At 40.2% G+C, this 18,784-nt stretch overlaps 1 protein-coding gene across 2 annotated transcripts in view; it reads right to left on the minus strand.

Annotated features, from left to right (window-relative positions):
* The window catches only part of TRPC7 (transient receptor potential cation channel subfamily C member 7), a gene marked incomplete at both ends in the record, with an annotated part of 66,742 nt that overhangs the window by 7,520 nt on the left and 40,438 nt on the right, over window positions 1-18,784 (minus strand). For both annotated transcript variants that reach the window (XM_080627252.1, XM_080627251.1), the window contains 5 exons: window positions 517-738; window positions 2,571-2,766; window positions 8,373-8,637; window positions 10,342-10,575; window positions 16,339-16,555. In XM_080627252.1, the coding sequence (XP_080483378.1) occupies window positions 517-738; window positions 2,571-2,766; window positions 8,373-8,637; window positions 10,342-10,575; window positions 16,339-16,555 (1,134 nt within the window). The remainder of the gene's footprint in view (window positions 1-516; window positions 739-2,570; window positions 2,767-8,372; window positions 8,638-10,341; window positions 10,576-16,338; window positions 16,556-18,784) is intronic.

Here is an 18,784-nt window from a genome sequence, read left to right on the forward strand (position 1 = left end):
TATAGCTTTAGGCATTTAGAAGGTGTTATTAAGCCCTGCTTAGAAACGTGTTCCCAAACCTGGAATGGCAGTAAACGTTGTAATAACAGCAAAATTAATTTGGAAATCACTTTAAGGGAAGGTGGCAAAAAGGCCTGCTGGGTAGATGGGGAGTCAGACAAGCTGGGAGCCTGTTTGTGCCTCTGCTTCTACCCTTCAGCTTTGACCTTGCTTATTTGGCCTTGGGAAACTCCCTTATAAAAGTGCCTGCTTTTACAGAAGTTGCTTTTTCCCTGGTGTCCAGGCAGTGCCCAGTACAATGAGGCCATAAGTCAGAGAGAACTCTCTAGCTGCAGTATAATATATATACTATATATAAAACACAATGACGAGGTTAAGAGGCCGTGCTGTCCCTGGTCACTGGTACATCATGCAACCCGCTCCAGAAGGTCCCTGGTACATCATGCAACCCGCTCCAGAAGGTCCCTGGCATGAATCCGTTCTATACAGAAGCTGAAAAGTGCAGATATAACATACCCGTTGTTTGGAATTCAGCATCCCCATCTCCAGGTCATTCTCACAGTTTTTGGCCTTAGATTTGCAGAGTTTTATGAGGCACATTTTTATTCTCAGTATGAGATAATAAAATGATTTAGGGCTTGGCACTAGATTAAAAGGAGCAGGTAAAGTCCTTCCTTCGTCAAAGTAGGATAGCCAGAGCTTGGCACGTGCAAACTTCCACTCCACATCTGCGTCCTCCTTGGGAAGGGAAAAGGGAAGACAAATCCAAACATCCAAATGCATAATTAGTAAATAGAGAGAGATTTAGCTATGACAAGAACAAACATACAGGTAGGATTTAACCACAATCACATTCTGTTTGACAGACCAAGACCCATGCACAAAATGCATCTCTCTGGGCTTCTCTGTGGTAATCTCAAAATAAGGACAATTTGAACAACGCAATGGATAAAGCAAAAGCATAAATCCTCCTGATTAAATAGACTGTTTACTGTTTCCTTGGGTAAGAAAAAATGGACTCAAGTTGCACCAGGAAAATCCCATCACTAAAAGGGTTGTCAAGCATTGGAACAGGCTCTCCAGGGAAGTGGTATATTCAGCATGCCTGGAGGTATTCAAAAGACATGTAGCTGGGGCACTTTGGGACATGGGTTAGTGGTGGGCTTGACAGTGCTGGGTTAATAATTGAACTTGATGATTTTAAAAGGTCTTTTTCAACCTAAAGGATTCTGTGATTCTTTGACTCTATCTTTGATCTCCCTGCTACTGAGGACTGGAATGAATTAGTATGAGATTTATCAGTTTTCCCCAGTCCTCAAGTAGGAAAATCTGGGCCACATAGCTCACCCTTGTTTTGCTTGCTGATAGTTAAAAGCAGTTTTAACAAAGTTTAGAAAGTTTCCACACAATCAATAAGAATGATAAAGCATTTTTCTAGGAAAATGATCATCCAGAGTCTAAACTGGGAAGATAATATAGGCCATCTATGCAGTATCTTTGGAGGTTTTTCTTCAGAAACCTACTACGATAAACTAGGAAAATGCAGTAAGAGGCTATGACCCCTTCAGAAGTGGATCTCGTTTCAGTAGAAGAGGATTCAGGAAGATGCTGTATCTTAAATGATTAGAAACCTTTGGATACATTGCTTTCTGCATGCAGGAGAAGCTTTTGGGGCAGAGAACACATGTAAGGTCTCTCTGACATTTAGACTTAGTTACAGCACACACAAGATAGGTAGAATTCATTTGCACTGTGGTACATGGGTGAATCAGTCAAAATATTTTCAGATGTGGGCTTTTGCAATGGCAAGTTCTAAGGGAGATTAGAACAAATAATTAATACAAACCCTACTGCAGAAGTGTGACATTTAACAAATCAGAAGAGGTGACTCAGCATTAACATTATCCAAATAATGTATTTTTTTATGCCTTTATTCACATTAGCAGAGAGTTATTAAAGTCCAAAGCATTTAGCAAATCCAGTCTGCTAATAGTTATACTGCTGAACAAGGCTGGGTAAACCCTGCAAACACCTTTCTGCAGAAGCCTATTCATATGCCTTGAGGGCTGTGTTCATACCCTTTAAAAATTGCTTTTTGTGAATGTCCATGCAGTTATGTTGCATGCCTGGTATTTGGAAAATTGGGAATTTTAAATATGCATATATGAGCTTTAGACCTATAAGGACCTGAGTGTTTAAGTAGTGGACAGGGTGGAAAGACAGAAGTATTACTCTATCGTAAGCGAACAAGCAGCTAAGGTAACACGTGGATAAATTAGCATAACCAACACGGGGAGTGAAAAATATCACAAAGCACTTTCATTAAATACATGCAAAGGAAATTGGATTTACTCACAGAAGGTCATTAAAAAAAGGAAGTTGAAATTGTTCTAAAAATGATTTATTGTTAATTATTAATTCAGTTTTAATATGGAGACAGACACAGCCTTAAATTTGCACACTGTAAGCACTCTAACCTTGGAATAAGTTACAGCTTCCTTGCTTTTTAACACTTCCATTATCAGTGATAATTAAGTACATTGAGTTTGTAATCTAATTTCTTATCTTACCTCAATTTCCTGATAGGAGTTGTTGATCATGGCTATTAGCATATTAAGCAGCACCACCACCATAGTCACGTTATATACTCCATAGAGTACATATCCAATATTCTCAATGAATTTGTGATCGTACTTCAGCACCACAGATATCACTTCAGATAAGCCAAATATTGACCAGAATAAGGTTTTAAAACTTTCTTCTACCCTAAAAATAAAGGAAACAATCACTTTAGAGAGTTGGCCCCAGCTAAGCCTGGCAAAATGCTAATAATAAAAGCAGCAATCCAGCAATATAAATATGATGCCTTGGCACAGTCATTGTAAGCCATTATCCATCACCCAGAGATATGCCAAATATTCCCTGATTTGATAAGGAAATAGGATTTCCGATTAATACTATAAAATCACAGTGTCCCATTTTGCTCCATCTGTTCTCTCAGGGGCATTATTTGCCACTTGGATTTTGTGACCTTATTAAGGATGACTTCTCCATGGGCAACTTAGAGTTTGAAAGTTTTAGTGAAGCTTTTCACTTCTGCTAACTCACCTTTTTCTCATCCAGAGAACACAGGCAGAGATTATTAGGGAAAGGAAAGGAGGAACCTAGTCTGACCTTCCACCTTATATGCACTTGCCAGGGCAAAACAGAAGCATTACATTTTACCGAGAAGAAATGAATGAGATGTTCTGATTTAATATGAAGAACACAGAGGGCAAATATAGCCAGACCGTAGTCTATTTTCTTTCCACCCTGCTTCGAGACTGTAAATAAGTCAGATACTCAAGCATCTGTAGGAAAAACCTCCAATTAGGGAGTGGTAGGAGATGTTGCAGAGAGGTATTTTGACTTGATTATTACCCTTGCTTGAAATTAGAAAGGAACCAGAGGAAAACAAGGTTGAAAGATAGGGAGGTATAAAAGGGGAATAAGCCAAGGCCAAGGAGAAGCGGGGCTGGAAAGGATGCAGCTGGACTGATAGGTCAAAAGAAGAGCCTGATTCGGAGGAGTCAAAGCTGTAACAGGCAAAGAAGAGCAACCACAGCTGAAAAGGAAGAAAGGAGAAGTGATGCTGGTACATTTTTAATTTACAAGCCGTTTTGCCTTCTCTGAACAATACTGAGCACGTTAAGAGTTAATTGCCTGCTCTCTCCCCCTGCCTGCCAGGACTTAAACGCCCCTAAGAAAACAATGCCATTGACAAATTGTTTTGATGAACCGTTTTGTACCGGGGTGGCAGCCTAATCCTGCTAAATCTGTTTATAAAACCAGATTATAGACACAAACTGTGGCGTATCCTAAGGGAACAATAAGCTTTACATCATCTGCAGTATCAATTACACCATGTATAAAAGCAAGAGAAATTAATTTCAACCCTTTGAAAGGCTGGTGCACAGCACTGGGCAGTTCCTTTCTGCCCAAGCAAACTGGTATTTATCTCCCGCCATATGGTATTCTATATTCTATTTGTAAGTAGTAGTATGGCTGCAGTAAAAATTTAGGTATCATTCTCAGCTAGTATAACTGCATTAACTTGTGGGGAGTAACCTTGGGTGGTGTTTCAAACAGATGTTGCACAACTTCATTTAAAATGTGGCTTTGTCTTTAGTCAAAGATACCATCTTCTCCTCCCCTTGCTGTTTTGCACCAGACTGGGACACCATACAAAGATAACACTTGTGGGATGAGCTATGACTGTGCTGCAAACCAATGCCACCACTTTTCCACTTTCTGAACATTTCCTCTTCTGTAACACTCTGCTCTTGTCTCCTGCACTCATCTGCAGCAAAAAGTAGCTGGCATTAATGTGTCAGATACCCCTGTTTTATGGTAGCAATCTGGCCAGTGCTTGTTCTGTACATTCTAGTTAAGGAACACATATAACACGAGAAATCAGTGGCTTTGAAACCCATCCCCTAAGTCACTTATCAAAGTAATAAAAGCCATAACCCCCAGCCTTGATCCCACCTGCACCCTGCTATTAAGCTTCCCTTTTTTAATTTGGAAAGGTTCCCTTCGCTTTCCTCCCTGCAGGCAGATTTTAATACAACTTGTCAACCCCGCTCCTTTTCGGCAGCTTAAGCATTAACCTTTGTGCTGGAGTGATGCCAGGTTCTCCTTGAAAAGTTAATTAAGGATTGTGAGTGGCCTTGTCTGCCCTGAGCACTGCAGAGGAAGCAGGCAAGGGCCAGGGTGCCAGGTTCCATGCACATGTCCATAATCCCTATTTCAGTGTCAGTAAGGGTAAGGATGGTGACGGGACTGGGAAGGTGGTGTGAGAGGTGGATCTAACCTGTAGCACCCCAAAAGAGTGCTTAGCAATGCCCCTATGCAGATGCAGTCCTCCTCTGATAGAAGAAACATTTCTAAGGAGAGCTTGTACTAATCCATCCGTACCCTCCAAAAAGGCTGGATGGTTCTTTCCTTCTCCCTGTTAGATTACTGCCCAATTGCATGAGGTTTGGCACAGGTTGCAGGGAACATCAGTTGGGGTTATCTTTTGAGAACATGTCACTAAAACACGAGACAAGGATGTCTGAAGCCAAGTTCTCAAAGACTCCAAGATGCTGATGTGCCTCATCATTGCCAGCTAAGCAATATACCCCCTCCCTGCAAGGTCAGTGGGTGTTTCAGCCTTCTCAAAGGCAGACAAATGAAGTGGCAATGCTCCTTATAGAGACGGGTACACTGCAATCTCTCTCTGCTGTGCTGAGGCTAACTGTTGCAGTGGGAAGAGAGAAGAGAGTCTTTTTTGTTTCAATACACACAGTCCTGTAAAAGTTAAACAAGGATATTGCATCAAGGCAGAAAACAGACTACAAGCAACCATCTTGTTGCAGATTTTCCTCACTTTTGCAAACAGCAGCGTGCTGTTCATCAAAACAGATCACAGCAAGGCTATGATTTCATGTCAATCTTGTGTCCTTTCTAAGAAAGCTTCAGGCATCCTTTCAGGCTTACTTCCTTAAACTGATTGGTTGAGATTTAACACTGCCAGAAAAGCAATGAAGTCATTATAATCTACAAAAATATTGCATTTTGATAAAGGGAAATGAGAAGAAAAAAGCCTCCAAGCCTCGAACTAACATCAGCAATGAGTCACATTTCTCTTTGGGGAAAGGGAGACAGAAAACCGCCTGTTGTAGCCTTCAGCCTGATTTGTGATGCGGAAAGCAAGACGAACACAATCAGCCTTGCCTCCATTCTCATTTTGTTTGCATAGCATGTTCTTAATTACAGGCTGTTTCAAGAGCTGTGTTCTGTACACAGCGTGCAATAAACAGATAAACATAGCTGGGGTTGGTTGCAACTGTCGTGGAAACTGGTTGACTTTTCAGCATTGCAGAACTTCCAAACAGTTTGAAAGTATACCCTGGTTAGTGAAATAATCTCTGTATTTAACTGGGTGAAGTCAAGTCCACTGCATCTTTAGTTCCTTTGCATCCAGAACATTAAAATAGAAGAAATGACAAAACCTTTGCATGATAACTGGGTTCAGATGCCACTGGGGTGCCACATGCTTGCTCTGTAGATGGCAACACAGGCAAAACAGAGCACATGATTTCAAAAGTGCAACGGCAAGGAAAGACGAAAGCTAAGCTCACCAAACATTCACTCTCACTATTAGATCTCAGCAAGAAACTCCCTCTGAGTGTTATCTGGACAAATGTACACTCTTTTCTGCCTGCATCCTGTCCTGGGAAGCTGTGGTTCTTTTAAATGTGTAATTCAAAGTTATTTCAGTGCGGAGCTGTTTGCCTAAGGTTTCTCCCTGAGGCTACTCAGTGAGCTGTCAATTCAATGCCCTTTGAAACTGGCCACAATCAATTAGCACACAGATTCAGTGTGTCTTCTTCTCTCATGGCTAGCCAAGTGACCTCTGAGAATCAGGCCCAATAGGTGAACAGCCACATTTCTGAGGATAAAACCTGCTTTTTGTCAGATTTCACCCATCCTTATTCGAATTCACAAACATGCCACCAGGAAAGGCATTCAGCGACACCTCTGAAGTCACAGCACAGTTATGAGGACACCAAAGTAAGCATGATCCTTTTGTCCCACTGAGTTTTCAATGAATGAACATTTGAGTTCTCTATGCAGCTCTCATACTGAAATCTTTCTTCTTTCCATAAACAAGTTAATGACAGAAGGAGCCCAGCACCTTCAGCAAGGCCCATAGGCAGCTCATGAAAAACAGAGGAGGAAACATTGCTAGAGCTGGTAGCTGCCCACCTGCCACTATAACCTTGTAATTAGCTTATTAAAAGTGTTTGAGACTGTACCTCAGGGTTTCTAGGTTGCTGAATGAAGCTTCTGAGAAGGATTTTTGGGATGATTGTTAATCTATTCTCTTTGTTTTGCATGATGAAAGGGCTCATTTTCACTGATCATCGTTTGACGCTCCCATATGCTTAAATAATCAGAAGAAAGTAAGTCTATCTAAAACCTCTTCCAGATTCTTAAAAGGGAAATTTATGCTCATAACAACTTGAAATCCCTCCGGAATAAGTAGTCACCAGGTTGAAGTGAAGGAGAAAAAGCACTGCCTTTGACAAGACTCTCCCCGATCTAAACATCCCTTGGGCATTTAAGCAATCTTTACTCCAGTGAACAATCATGATTTTAGTCAATGTTTGCTCGTTATTTCCATCAAAAATAGTACCTATTGGAAGATCCATTTGGGTAATGAGTGCTAATGAGAGAGTTATTGCACAGCATTGCATCAGAGGCTGGAATTAGTTAGTGACTGTTCTCTAGTAATGTGCTTGGGGATACCATAACCGAGGGTTACTGTGCCACCAGGCAGTCAAGGATGGTATCTGCTCAACTTCTTATTGAGTCTTGGGCTTCAAGGGCATCTCCCTCTCCTCAAATAAGAAGCAAGTCACATCCCACATACCCAATTTTCTTCTACATTACTACCGAGCACAGATAAATGTAATTGCATCTAGCCTCATAAATCCTTCCATGAAAAATGTATCTTGAGGTTACAGGAGAGGTCTAGAGGGCATATTTGGCTCAGTTAGAGAATGTAGACACTACGTTACAGCATACATGTTGCACAGGAGGGTGGTGTGATAAAACCGGCTGCTGTGCATTTGGAAGGAAACAGCCACCTGCAGGGTAGAAACAATGCTGAAAAGGTCAATTCTCCTAGAGGGGCTATGAGCTAAACCCCAGCTCACTGTATGGCATGTTAGAGAAGGTGAAGGGAAAACATTATGCCAAGATTTCCTCTTCCCTCACAGAGGGGTGTGTGGGAAGGCAAGTCCCCACCATGTCCCCAAGGCTTTCACATGGCTTTGGATGAAAAGTTCCTACTCAGGATTTAAAAACCACATCCTAGACACCCTGATTTTATTTGCTTTTTAGAGCATCATAACTAGCAGCTGGCTCTGCAGATGTGCACCTAATAACTGCGGCTAATAACTGCAGCTGCGCTCAGGTGGTGTCCTAAAACCAACCTCAGACAAGCAAAATTCTCCCTTATTCTACATACATTTAGGCTTGCAGTTTTAAGAACAGTAACCTTAAGTCTAACCACTTCCCCACTTCTCTTGACTCATTATACCGAATATCTCACACAACATTTTCCTGATCTGCTATTTTGATTTCTAGGAATAACCATTTCTGACCTACACATTTCCCTGTGATCAAGGCCTTGATGCTGTGACATAAGGTTCCCAGGTGAAATCTGGATGTGATTTCCCCACACAGCTCTATTAGCAACTATCTGAGCAGACCTTGCAGCAGCAACAGACCAGAATAGATTGAACCCTGCAAAACCCAGCTGCTTTTCCATAGGTACTCACGTTGTAAACGCAGGGTTGTATTTTGCACCAAGGTAGTAGGAGTAGAGATTGAACATTCCAATCATAAAGGCCAGGAACACCATGATGAAGATGACCATGAACTTGAAGATATCCTTCACAGTCCTCCCCAAAGAGATCTGCAGGGGGCCGAAGCTTTCGTTGGCTGGAAGAATGTAAGCAATGCGGGAGAAGCTGAGTACCACAGCTATTGCATACAGTCCTTCTGAAATGATCTGAGGATCCGAGGGAAGCCACTTGTTCCTGGCTAAAACAATACATGTACACTAGGTATTAGTAACAAAAAGTGTTAGGTGGAAGCTGTTATGATAAATGAGCCCTTTGTCAAGACCGAACCTTGCGTTTGGCCGGGAGTTAAAGGAAAAATAAAGAGCTTTGGAACAAGTCACTGAAGTCAACAAGTCACTGGTCACTGAAGTCCTCAGCATGCTGTACAAATATAGGTGAGAAGAATTAGTTGTGGTTTTTACACAGCAAAAATGAGAAACGAACAAGTCACTGGGATTTACCAAAGTCACACAACAAATAAAGAGCTCGGCTTTAAACAAATTTGATATTTTCTGTTTCTTACTTGTACATCAGAGCCTTTTCCATCTGAAGCTCTTGGGGTGGAGAACCAAAACCACCACAGTGGAATTTAGCTACAGATTTGGATATATGGCACTGTGTCAATATTTGGAAAGGAAGCATTAGGGAGACTGAGATCTCTATCCCTACCATTAGATAAGAAAGCTCATATTCTTTCAGATAGAGCAGATATAACTATCAAGTGTATCATTTTCATGCTATCTTTAAATTAAAACCAATCTTTGCAGTCTAATCAGTCTAATATTTTTACTTCAAAAAGCTTCTTGCTGATACCAGATATGCATCATTTATTTTATCTACTGAAAATTTGAACATTTATATTAATATAGCTTGTAAGTTTCCTTGCATCAACTGAGCTTCTTGATGAAAAGATTGTAACTCACAGCTAAAACATGCAACACAGAAGTAAACTTAGGCATTATTTGCAGCAATGTGAACCAAAGGAAAAGCAGCAGATGGAGGCATTCACAGGATCTGGTTGTGACATTCTATTCTGGACCCTTTGCACCTTCGTGTCATGAACTTACTTTAAATGGGTCAACAGCAAACCACAGAGACGAAAATCACATCATCATCTCAGTGGCCTCCTGCTTGGCTTGGCAGGGAGAGGGAAGCTTACCTTCGGAGGGGACACACCAGGCAGGAAGCTGAGCCCATGGCTGTGCACACTGGTGGGAATCCCCAAGGATTTTGCTCAGAGTAACATCTGAAGCTTGCAGAGGCATGCAATGAATCCAGTCCCCACACTGAGGTGCAAAGCTCTATTCATATATGAATATCAAAGAAAAACCATTTCAGCCATCAAAAAGAAGGTTTAAAGGCTATGTTGCTGCTTGCATTTCCAAATGCTAGCAGATGATATGGGCTCTCCAAAAGTAAAGTTTTTCTCTTGGAGGAGCAGCACTTTATGGGTGTAATTGGAGTTTGTATTCCCATTATACAGGTGTTGGATGTAACGGAGGTGCAGAGTACACCAGCAGTTAGAAATTCAGCTCCAGATCCTACGTATATTCACACATCTCCCTCCTCTCACATTTGAAAAGCCAAGCGGGTTCCTTAATCTGTAATTTAAATTATATTCTACTCACTCTTGGTTCCTGATTGTTCGTTGCTCAACCTATTATATCAGGATGTGATTGACCTGAATGTGGCCTCAACATAAGATCAGAGACTGAACAAGGCTCAGATCTCAGTTTCTTTCTGACCCTTTAGGAAGATGGCTGGAATGGGTAGGTCTAAGCAGAAGAATTTGGTTTAATCAGAAAAAAAGCCACATAAATATCACAAAAAGAAAGCTGCTTTCAGCACTGCCCCACATTAGCCTAAGAGAACTGGAAGCATTAGATAGCGAAAAGCGTCTTACCATAAGTAAAATAAGCAACTTCAGGGGGAAGGGTGACATTATTGAGGTCATCATCTTGAACGTACTGATCTACGTACTGTTGTGCTTCAGTTGCTTTGAGAAAAGCCATGAATCTGGCAGTGAACGATGCCACGAAGATGGAGAGCATCCCAAAGTCCAGCAGGTTCCAGAGATGCACCACGTATTCACGTGGACCCTCTTCCCAGATCTCCTTGCACTCTGACCATATCATGCCTGCGGAAAGGACAGACCACATTTAATGGGCAAACACAGAAGGTGCTGTTTGTATTCAGGCAGACCTGCTCCCTGGCTAACAGTAGCTTCTAAGACAGAAGCAAATGACTCTTCAATTGAGCTGAATTTCTTGAGAATGGTCTGCATAAACTTTTAAAAGTCATCAAAACTTTAAGGTTATGTTTCCTTTTGTGCATTATGAGGTAGAAACATCAGGATTTCACTATATGAGTCAATGGTAATGTAGATTTCTGGTGATGTCAGAGAAAGCACAGATCAGAAATAGTGAGGACAATAGAAAATCCTACTGCTGATCTATCCGGAAAAAAACAGTAATGAATTTCCATACGTTCAAGTCTGAACTACAACTTTGAAAACACTGAAATTAGGATCTTTCTGACAATAGGCTCAGAGAGAAACCTAAGCACCAAACCCAGATAATTCAAGCATTTGACATCCATATTCTACTGGGAGTGCTGGAGAGGACAGGTGAATTCAGTAGGCAAACTGGAGCCAAGAGCTCCGGTCAAATTCACCAACTTGCCCACCTTTCAATAACAGCAGGGCTTCACAGCCAGAATCTTGCTTCTGAAGCTAAAATAGCAGAATATTTAACCCACTGATAAATATTTCCTGCACTCTATCGAATCCTGTTTCCATAGCAGCAGTAAAATTCACATCTAACCAAGCAGGAGCAGTGCCGGCCAATTTTCATGTGGCCTCCTGCAACCTTGTCCTTTCTGTGAACTCTTCTTCATCCTCTTTGCTGGAAGCTCTCGTGGTGTGGCATGCAAATGCATTTGCTTGGCTACTTCAGAGACTCCTGGAAGCATGTGACGTCCCAAGAGATGCAGCTGAAGACTGAGTTATAGGGAAGGAAACAAGTCAGAGTGAATATAGCCAGAGGATGGAGGAATGAGGAACTGCTGCTGTCAGTTCTTGCATGGGGAAGGATTTGAGAGGAAAAGAAAGCTAAACTATTGATGCTTCCATTGGCCAAGGAACAGCGGGTGCCGTCAATAAACTGGGAATCTCCAAGCAGGTCCCTGGACATGTACCTTGCTATAGGCTCTGTTCCATATAGATCTGTCCTGGGAGAGAGCCAGAGGTCTCCTGAGTGTTGAACAGAGCTAGAGGGAGGGCAGGAGAGGAGCCTCCCAGCTCTTCTCCTTGAGTCCTCATGTGCTTGGCAGACTGAAAGCAGGAACTTCATTTCAAGTTGTCATTCACCACGAATAAGATTTAATAATAAATAGCTTAAGGGACAAGTTGGAAGAAAAGGTTTCTCAGGAAATGTCCTGGAGCCAGGATAAAATATTAAAGAAACATTCCTAGCTTAAAATATTAAAGAAACCTTTCTAGCTTAAAAAAGTACTCCAGAAGTGATACGTAGGAGCCATTCATCCTATGTATTACGCATGCATGTTGTACAAAGCTACTAAAGCCCTTCTGGAAATATCACATGGGTGGTAACATTGCCCACCAAAGCACTTGTTCACTGCTGCCCAAAATGTCTTTTCTGGTTTAAATATTAACTCTCCCATCCAAATTTATTTCTAATCTTAGTCACTTAATATACCTAAGTCACAGATTAATGAAGAAATGTCTGAAACTGAGTAGACTGATTAAAATTAGAATCACCCCGTGGAAGAATCACACTATTGGACTGTAATTTACATCATTCTTTTTGTCAACGGTGTGGCAATCATTTTTTACCCATACATATGTAAAAATGTCTATTCAGGACAAGAAGAAAAGTTACAGTAATTACTTGGTCAGAACTCCTGGGTAATTGTATATACATTGTGAGAGAGTAATTCAAAGCTTCTCCTTAAGTAAAAATGAGAAGAGAAAAAGCAGCTGAAATTCAGGGGTTGGGATTTAAGATGAGATGTAGAAATAAGGGAAGGCAACTAGGCAAAGCAGATTTGCCAGGATGTAATTACATTCCAGTATGGTGTTTCTGAGGTCTTAATGCCTCTGGGAGAGGTCATTTCCCAAAGTTTAACACATAGAGAGGTGGGATATAAGTAGCTTAATGGTCCCAGGGGAGAGGATCTTTGAGCTCTCTTGGACCTCAGCAGGCTGTGACCAGGTACTTCCAAGTGGGACATAGGGGGACTCTTTACTTGGGCCATTACTTCTGCTCACTGATACTCAACCTTTTGCCCATTGGGGAATGCTGACAAAGCTGATGTATTTTCACTACACCCAAGGGAAATTTTTGATAGGATCCTTTATACATATATAAATATTTATATGCATACCTATGTGTGTGTATGTGTGTATATATATGTGTGTGTATATATATATCTATGCATATATCTGCCTGTCTTGGTTTAGGCATTTAATTGCAAGTGTGAGTATATAAGCCTTCATAATCAAGTGTTGTTAGAAATCTTGTGATTCACCTTAAAACTGCAAACTGCTGCTAAATGACACTTGTAACCCTTTAAATGAATACTATTGACCAAGTCTGACACTCAGACTAGATCCAGCTGCACCTACATTCTGTCAGGAGTTTAGAAAGCAAGGGGGTCTCTTCTGAACCTCAAGACTCAACAGAAGGATCTTCCTTATTCCTTTACATCCCCAGTTTCTGTACACATCACATTGGTCCAATTCTCTATAAAACACTTAAGCCTGATTCTGTATAAACCATTATCAATTCTGACACCATTTCCTTTTGTATGTAGTAGAATGAACCTTGCATCAAATTTTGTTGAATCACACTTCTATAAATTTGTATCAAAATCACTTTGCTGCCATCTCTGATGGTGATTCTCTGAGTGATCCCAACCACTCTGTTCACAATAGAGTCAAGCTACAGGCACAGCCCATCTGGAAGAAAAATGGAAGTGTCCAGGAAGTACTGTTCACCACCTGTGCACAGAAAGGAACAGTTTGTCTGATTTTTATACTCACTGGCCTGGTACATAAATCATGAGCAGATGATGTTGCAAAGCTGATTTTGAGCCTTCCTGGATCCACCAAAGGCTGCTGGATTAGGAGAGAGACTTGTGCTCAGACTGTGCCTACCCAGAGCTTAACTGCTACTCTGGCTGCTTCTGCAGTGGGGATTTTGTCTCTCTAAATAAACCTCCCTGCTTCCAGTGCTCACTTTTGTCCCTATTGTGCACAAGGGAAATCACAGCCTTCCTCACTTGAAGGGGAGAGAAAAGAAGAGGTAGCCAAGGCATACAATGAGCCACAGATGCTTTAGCTGAAATTGCTTTGCCCCATGTACAAAGGGGCAAGTTCTCCTCTCAGAGCATCATAGAATGCTTTTTCTCTGCACTAACAGATTTACAATCTGTGGCTCTTGGATGCTTTTTCATAACAGAGAGGAGTGAGACCAAAAATGCATTCTCCCACCTAAAGTGCTATCTGGCTGTTCATGGGGATGTTAAATGGGCTAACAGCGTTACCTGGCTGATCCAACAAGGATCCATAGCCATTTTGGAGGTGCATGCTAATGGAAAGTAAAGCCTCTTAAATGGATTTCTGGAGCAGGATGAAGTGCTTGCCTGGCTGAAAGTCACTGCCCCTGCTCGATTTACTCTATTATCCACCTCCATTGCAAGTAGTTGGGAGCAGGAAACGGCAATGGTATCATTTTGCATAATCCCAGTCTGAAATTCTCCTACTGGTAGTTTTCTCTTAAGATACACACTCATGGATCAATTTTCAATATCACCAGCAAGACTAATTGCAGGGACTGCTATTACAGGTTGTGCTTGCTTGTGGCCACATTATGCTATGCTAACATAACATATTCTCCTCGAATAAGGCTGTTCTGAACATGCATCATAATTTCATGGTTGACAGCCGGATAACGCAGACAGCCAATTTTCTCACCAAAAAAGAACCAAGATCAGGGACCTGTAAGCTAATTTCTCAAAAACGGGCTGCTATTGTTGGAACCAGTAATGTGTCATCAGCATTCATCACTGCTGCCACAGTGTGAAGGAGGAAAGAGACAGAAGAGAAACAGAAGGAAGGGATTTACAGGCTGAGAATAAATACAACTACACTTTTTGATCCTACTATGAAACAAACTGTAGGTAGCACACAGACACTGTTGAGTCTGGAGACAGCAGCCGCAGGTTTTGTAACGTAGGCTTAAATATAGCTGTGTGTATTTAGTACACAAGAGTTAGATTTATTATACTTTAACATAACCTTTCTATTTCCATTTGCCTCTTTGGAAAATAATTTCTTAGCAACTTTACCTGTGATATTTCTTTATAAAATTTACTTTTATTTAGTTATATTTCTATTTCTATGTGCATATTTATAATACCTGTAAGATTTTTGCACCAAAAATGCTAGGCAGTCATCCCACTTTAGTGCTTTTACAGTGTTTTAAGGTCAGAGTCACATATGGAGCTCAACAAATGACAAAGCCCCTGTGACAGCTATCTGCATCAAACACTCACCATAGCATTGCTGAACCATTATTTGAAGGCTTTATGTAGGGAGACAGGTAAAATGGCCAGAGAATATTGCCAGTGCTGATGTAGGCAGTCATTAGAAAATCTCATTATATTCAGCAATCTGTACAATGCATCGCCTTTTCTCTTCCAGAAAAGTGAAAACCTTAGCTTTAAATTAAATGTTTTCTTTTTCATCTCTCAGGAACTTACCAGGCAGACAGATATCCAGTGCCTATAACAAAAGAATACCTGGTCTGAAATCCAATCATCTTGGTCCGACTGTTTTACTATCATTTTTAAAATGCATCTTACAGACGTACTCTATCCAGTCTGGCATCTATTCAGTATTTTCTAACCTAATATCCTGTATGGGGTTCTGATTATTGTAGGGACACGGAACAAAGAAATGGTGGCTAGGAAGCTATCAGATAGAGCAGCCTTATCCTATTTTTCAAGGGAGTTTAATGCCATCAGTATTTATGGAACAGTGGAATTTGCTCCAAGAAGAGAATCAAGATCATGGTGGTGAGTAAAAATAGATACAGAAGAGGTAGACCAAGATTCTGCAGAGTTGGTAGGCTCAATTTCCCAATAAATCCTTCTGAGCTTGTTTAGATGAGTGGTTCCAGATAGCTAACCTGCCAGGAATAAATTATGCCTATAGGAAAAGTAACATACCTGCATTTGCCTAAAACTCCCTGGAAGTTTAACCTGTGCATGTGACATACTTTTGCACTTGAAGGGTTCATCCATATGAAACCCTACTTTATAATTGCTGGATAACTGAATTTCTTTTAAAAGATGTGAATGCTGTGCTGTTCCCTCACCAGTAACAATACATACAATAGATTTAATAAAACCCAACTCCCATAAACCTAGCAGTTTTCATCACTAGATCTCAGAGTTCATTACAAGGACATAAACAGCTTACAAGAAAATAAATACCCATTTTGCAGATGAAGAAACAGAGGTTCTTCAGTTCAATGAGGATCATTGAGGTTCATTCATCCTTCATATAAACTGATGTCAGGGCAGGGTAATAAAAGAGTCCGGTGGTCACCCACATCCCAGTGGACACATTTCTTTCTGCTCACTTTTGATAGAGCAATGTCTTACAGCAAAGCTATGAGTTTCTATGACTGTATTACCTTCTTTAAGATGCAATGATTAAACCAAGAGGCAAAGAAACAACACCTATAGCATTCAACATGGAAAAATCAGGAAAGCGAGAATTTGCTAAGCATCATTCAGTATTTTCAAAAGCGGTGACCAAGATCAAAGAAGACTTTGATCTTGGAGAACTCATAGAGATGTTGGTTTTGCTTACCCAATACCCACTTCATGATCAGCAATTCTGTCCATGAGAACTGAGTTGTTTTGACTCTAAATATTTGTTTTGGATGATCCGTGATGGTCTCGTTGGGGAGATTTTTCACTCCTTCAAACCGATCTGATGCATTCACTACTAACAGTCCAAGGAAGATTGTGAAAGAAACTGCATGTGCCACAAACTTCATGAAAGGACTCCGGAGGGTCCGTCCCAGCTGCAATGAAACACACAAAACATAAGATCTGTTTTCCCTTATTTACCTCCTGAAAGGACGTTCCTATAGAGGTTTGAACCCTTTGACCATGGTGGAAAGGATTCGGAAATGATTTCCAGATTATGAACTAAATGGGGCTTTGATTTGTTCACGTTGTTCCCTGCTATTACTAGACATTATACATTGGCAGTTTAAATTATGTCCCTTGGATGATTTTCTATGCATGGCAGTATCTTACTTTGCTCCTTTATAAACAAATATAATATCTAATTGTCCTGGCCATATGGCAAGTGGAAAATGAAAAACCAGGACATTTACATAAAAGACATGCTTGTGTGTATACATGTTATATGAATGTACTCATGTGTGGCAATATAAATCCTAATGATGGGTCTTCTTCGGATCCTTGCATCATTGTTATATATTAGAATATTTTATTTATGCTGAATTCTTGGTTCACTAACAATGCATAGGAAATAGCCTTCAGTTTAAATATTCTTTAATGTTTGTAATATGCTTTGATATGACAGTCTCCTCTTGTTATTACTACAAAAGCTCTAGATTCACTCCCCAGAACACAAGGATTTATTTCAAGACATTAAGCCAAGAATCAGAGCAGCAGATCCCTTCACTATAGTTAATATTGGTCCCATTCTTCTTGAAAAGCTTTCTTTATTAATTAATTTAAAAACACTTTTTCATTTTACATTTTCTGTGATCCAAGAAAATGTTACTCCAGAAAGCTGTCAGAGTAGAAGCATTTTTAGGAGGACAAGGACTGATGCCACAATAGAGTGGAAGTGCCATGCTGTATGTGCCCTTTCCAAAACCACCTCAAAGCAAATGGGACTTTTTTGCACTATATTACTCGTTGATTCATTTCCATTGATGACATAATAACCTTAAAATTTTCTTAATATCTACTGACTTGATAATAAAACCCCTTATTAACATGCTGTCTTTTTTCTAAGGCCACTAAGGATGTGTTTAAGTAGGTAGATATCACACTCAAGCAAACCCCAAATTTCTTTAATTTTCTCTAGGAATATTATGGCAGATGTAGGAATAAATGAAGTGCGTTAAACCAATCCCAACGCTTGTGATGTTGCTTCACTCCTCTGCCATAAAGCTTGGTGTAATGTGAGTCCTCAGCAGCTTTTTACAGCTGGTGTTGGGTAGATTTATGCTTTGTAGCGGAACTTACATTCCCAGTACAGAGCTGATGGGGTGATGGGATGTGTTTGAACAATGTTCTAATTGTTATGTCATAATCTCAAATGTTTTCTTGTCTGAGAGAGTTTAAATTGCAAGACTAAGTGGAATAACTATAAGTATATGGGGCTTTACCAACAAAGGTTTCAGGAAGTGCATTTGCAATCTGTACAGGACTCATTTCTACCCTGAATTCACTAAAAAAGAAGCAGTACTGTCTATTGAACTATGAATTATCTCCAAATACGTAATTTTTTGCTGTCTACAGAAACTTTAAAAAGAGACCTGAGATTAAAGTGGCATAGCTTTGGTTATCAGAGAAATAATCATATACATTACAGAACCAAATGAATTCTGTGGGTAATTTCACTCAGTTCTCTACTGATTTAACAAAAGTCTGCCTTTAGTCAGTGTTACATCAGCATTTTATTCCCTGTATTACGGTGGAAAGCTTACAATTTTTTCTTGAGCTGATGTTTTTCAACAGCTTCTCAGAAATCTGATTTTTGGCTAAGAGCTACAGGATGCGAATGTGTTGACTAGAATATTCTGTAACAAATTAATGGAGCGTCAATTCGTCCAGTCAGCCTAATGCTTTATGACAACAAGATGTATTTTTCAAGCAACATGTTACAGTTAAACTCAAGGAGTGTAACTACTTGGATGTATCAATTTCTCAATTACTTTTAAAAATCAAAACATCATCTTCCATCAAATTGGGATTGGAGGGGAGTGCCTGCCTGTCACTGTTAAGACAGAAACACTGACACTGTGAATACACAGGTTCATTCTTAAAAGAACTGCCCGTTTCATGGCTTAGTATCCTATCTATGTTATAGGAATATAGTGAAACATGAACGTCAAAATGAAAATATATAAAACGTGATATTGAAACAAAGTTTTCCAAATGCAAATTAATCTCTATTCCAAGAGACAAGAACAAATAAAGATAGAAACATCATAAAGAAAAAAGACATTAATATTATCAATATTATGCTCACAGCAAAGCATAAAGAA

This window comes from Psittacula echo (genome assembly GCF_963264785.1).
Source record: "Psittacula echo genome assembly, chromosome: 11".
Taxonomy (NCBI): domain Eukaryota; kingdom Metazoa; phylum Chordata; class Aves; order Psittaciformes; family Psittacidae; genus Psittacula; species Psittacula echo.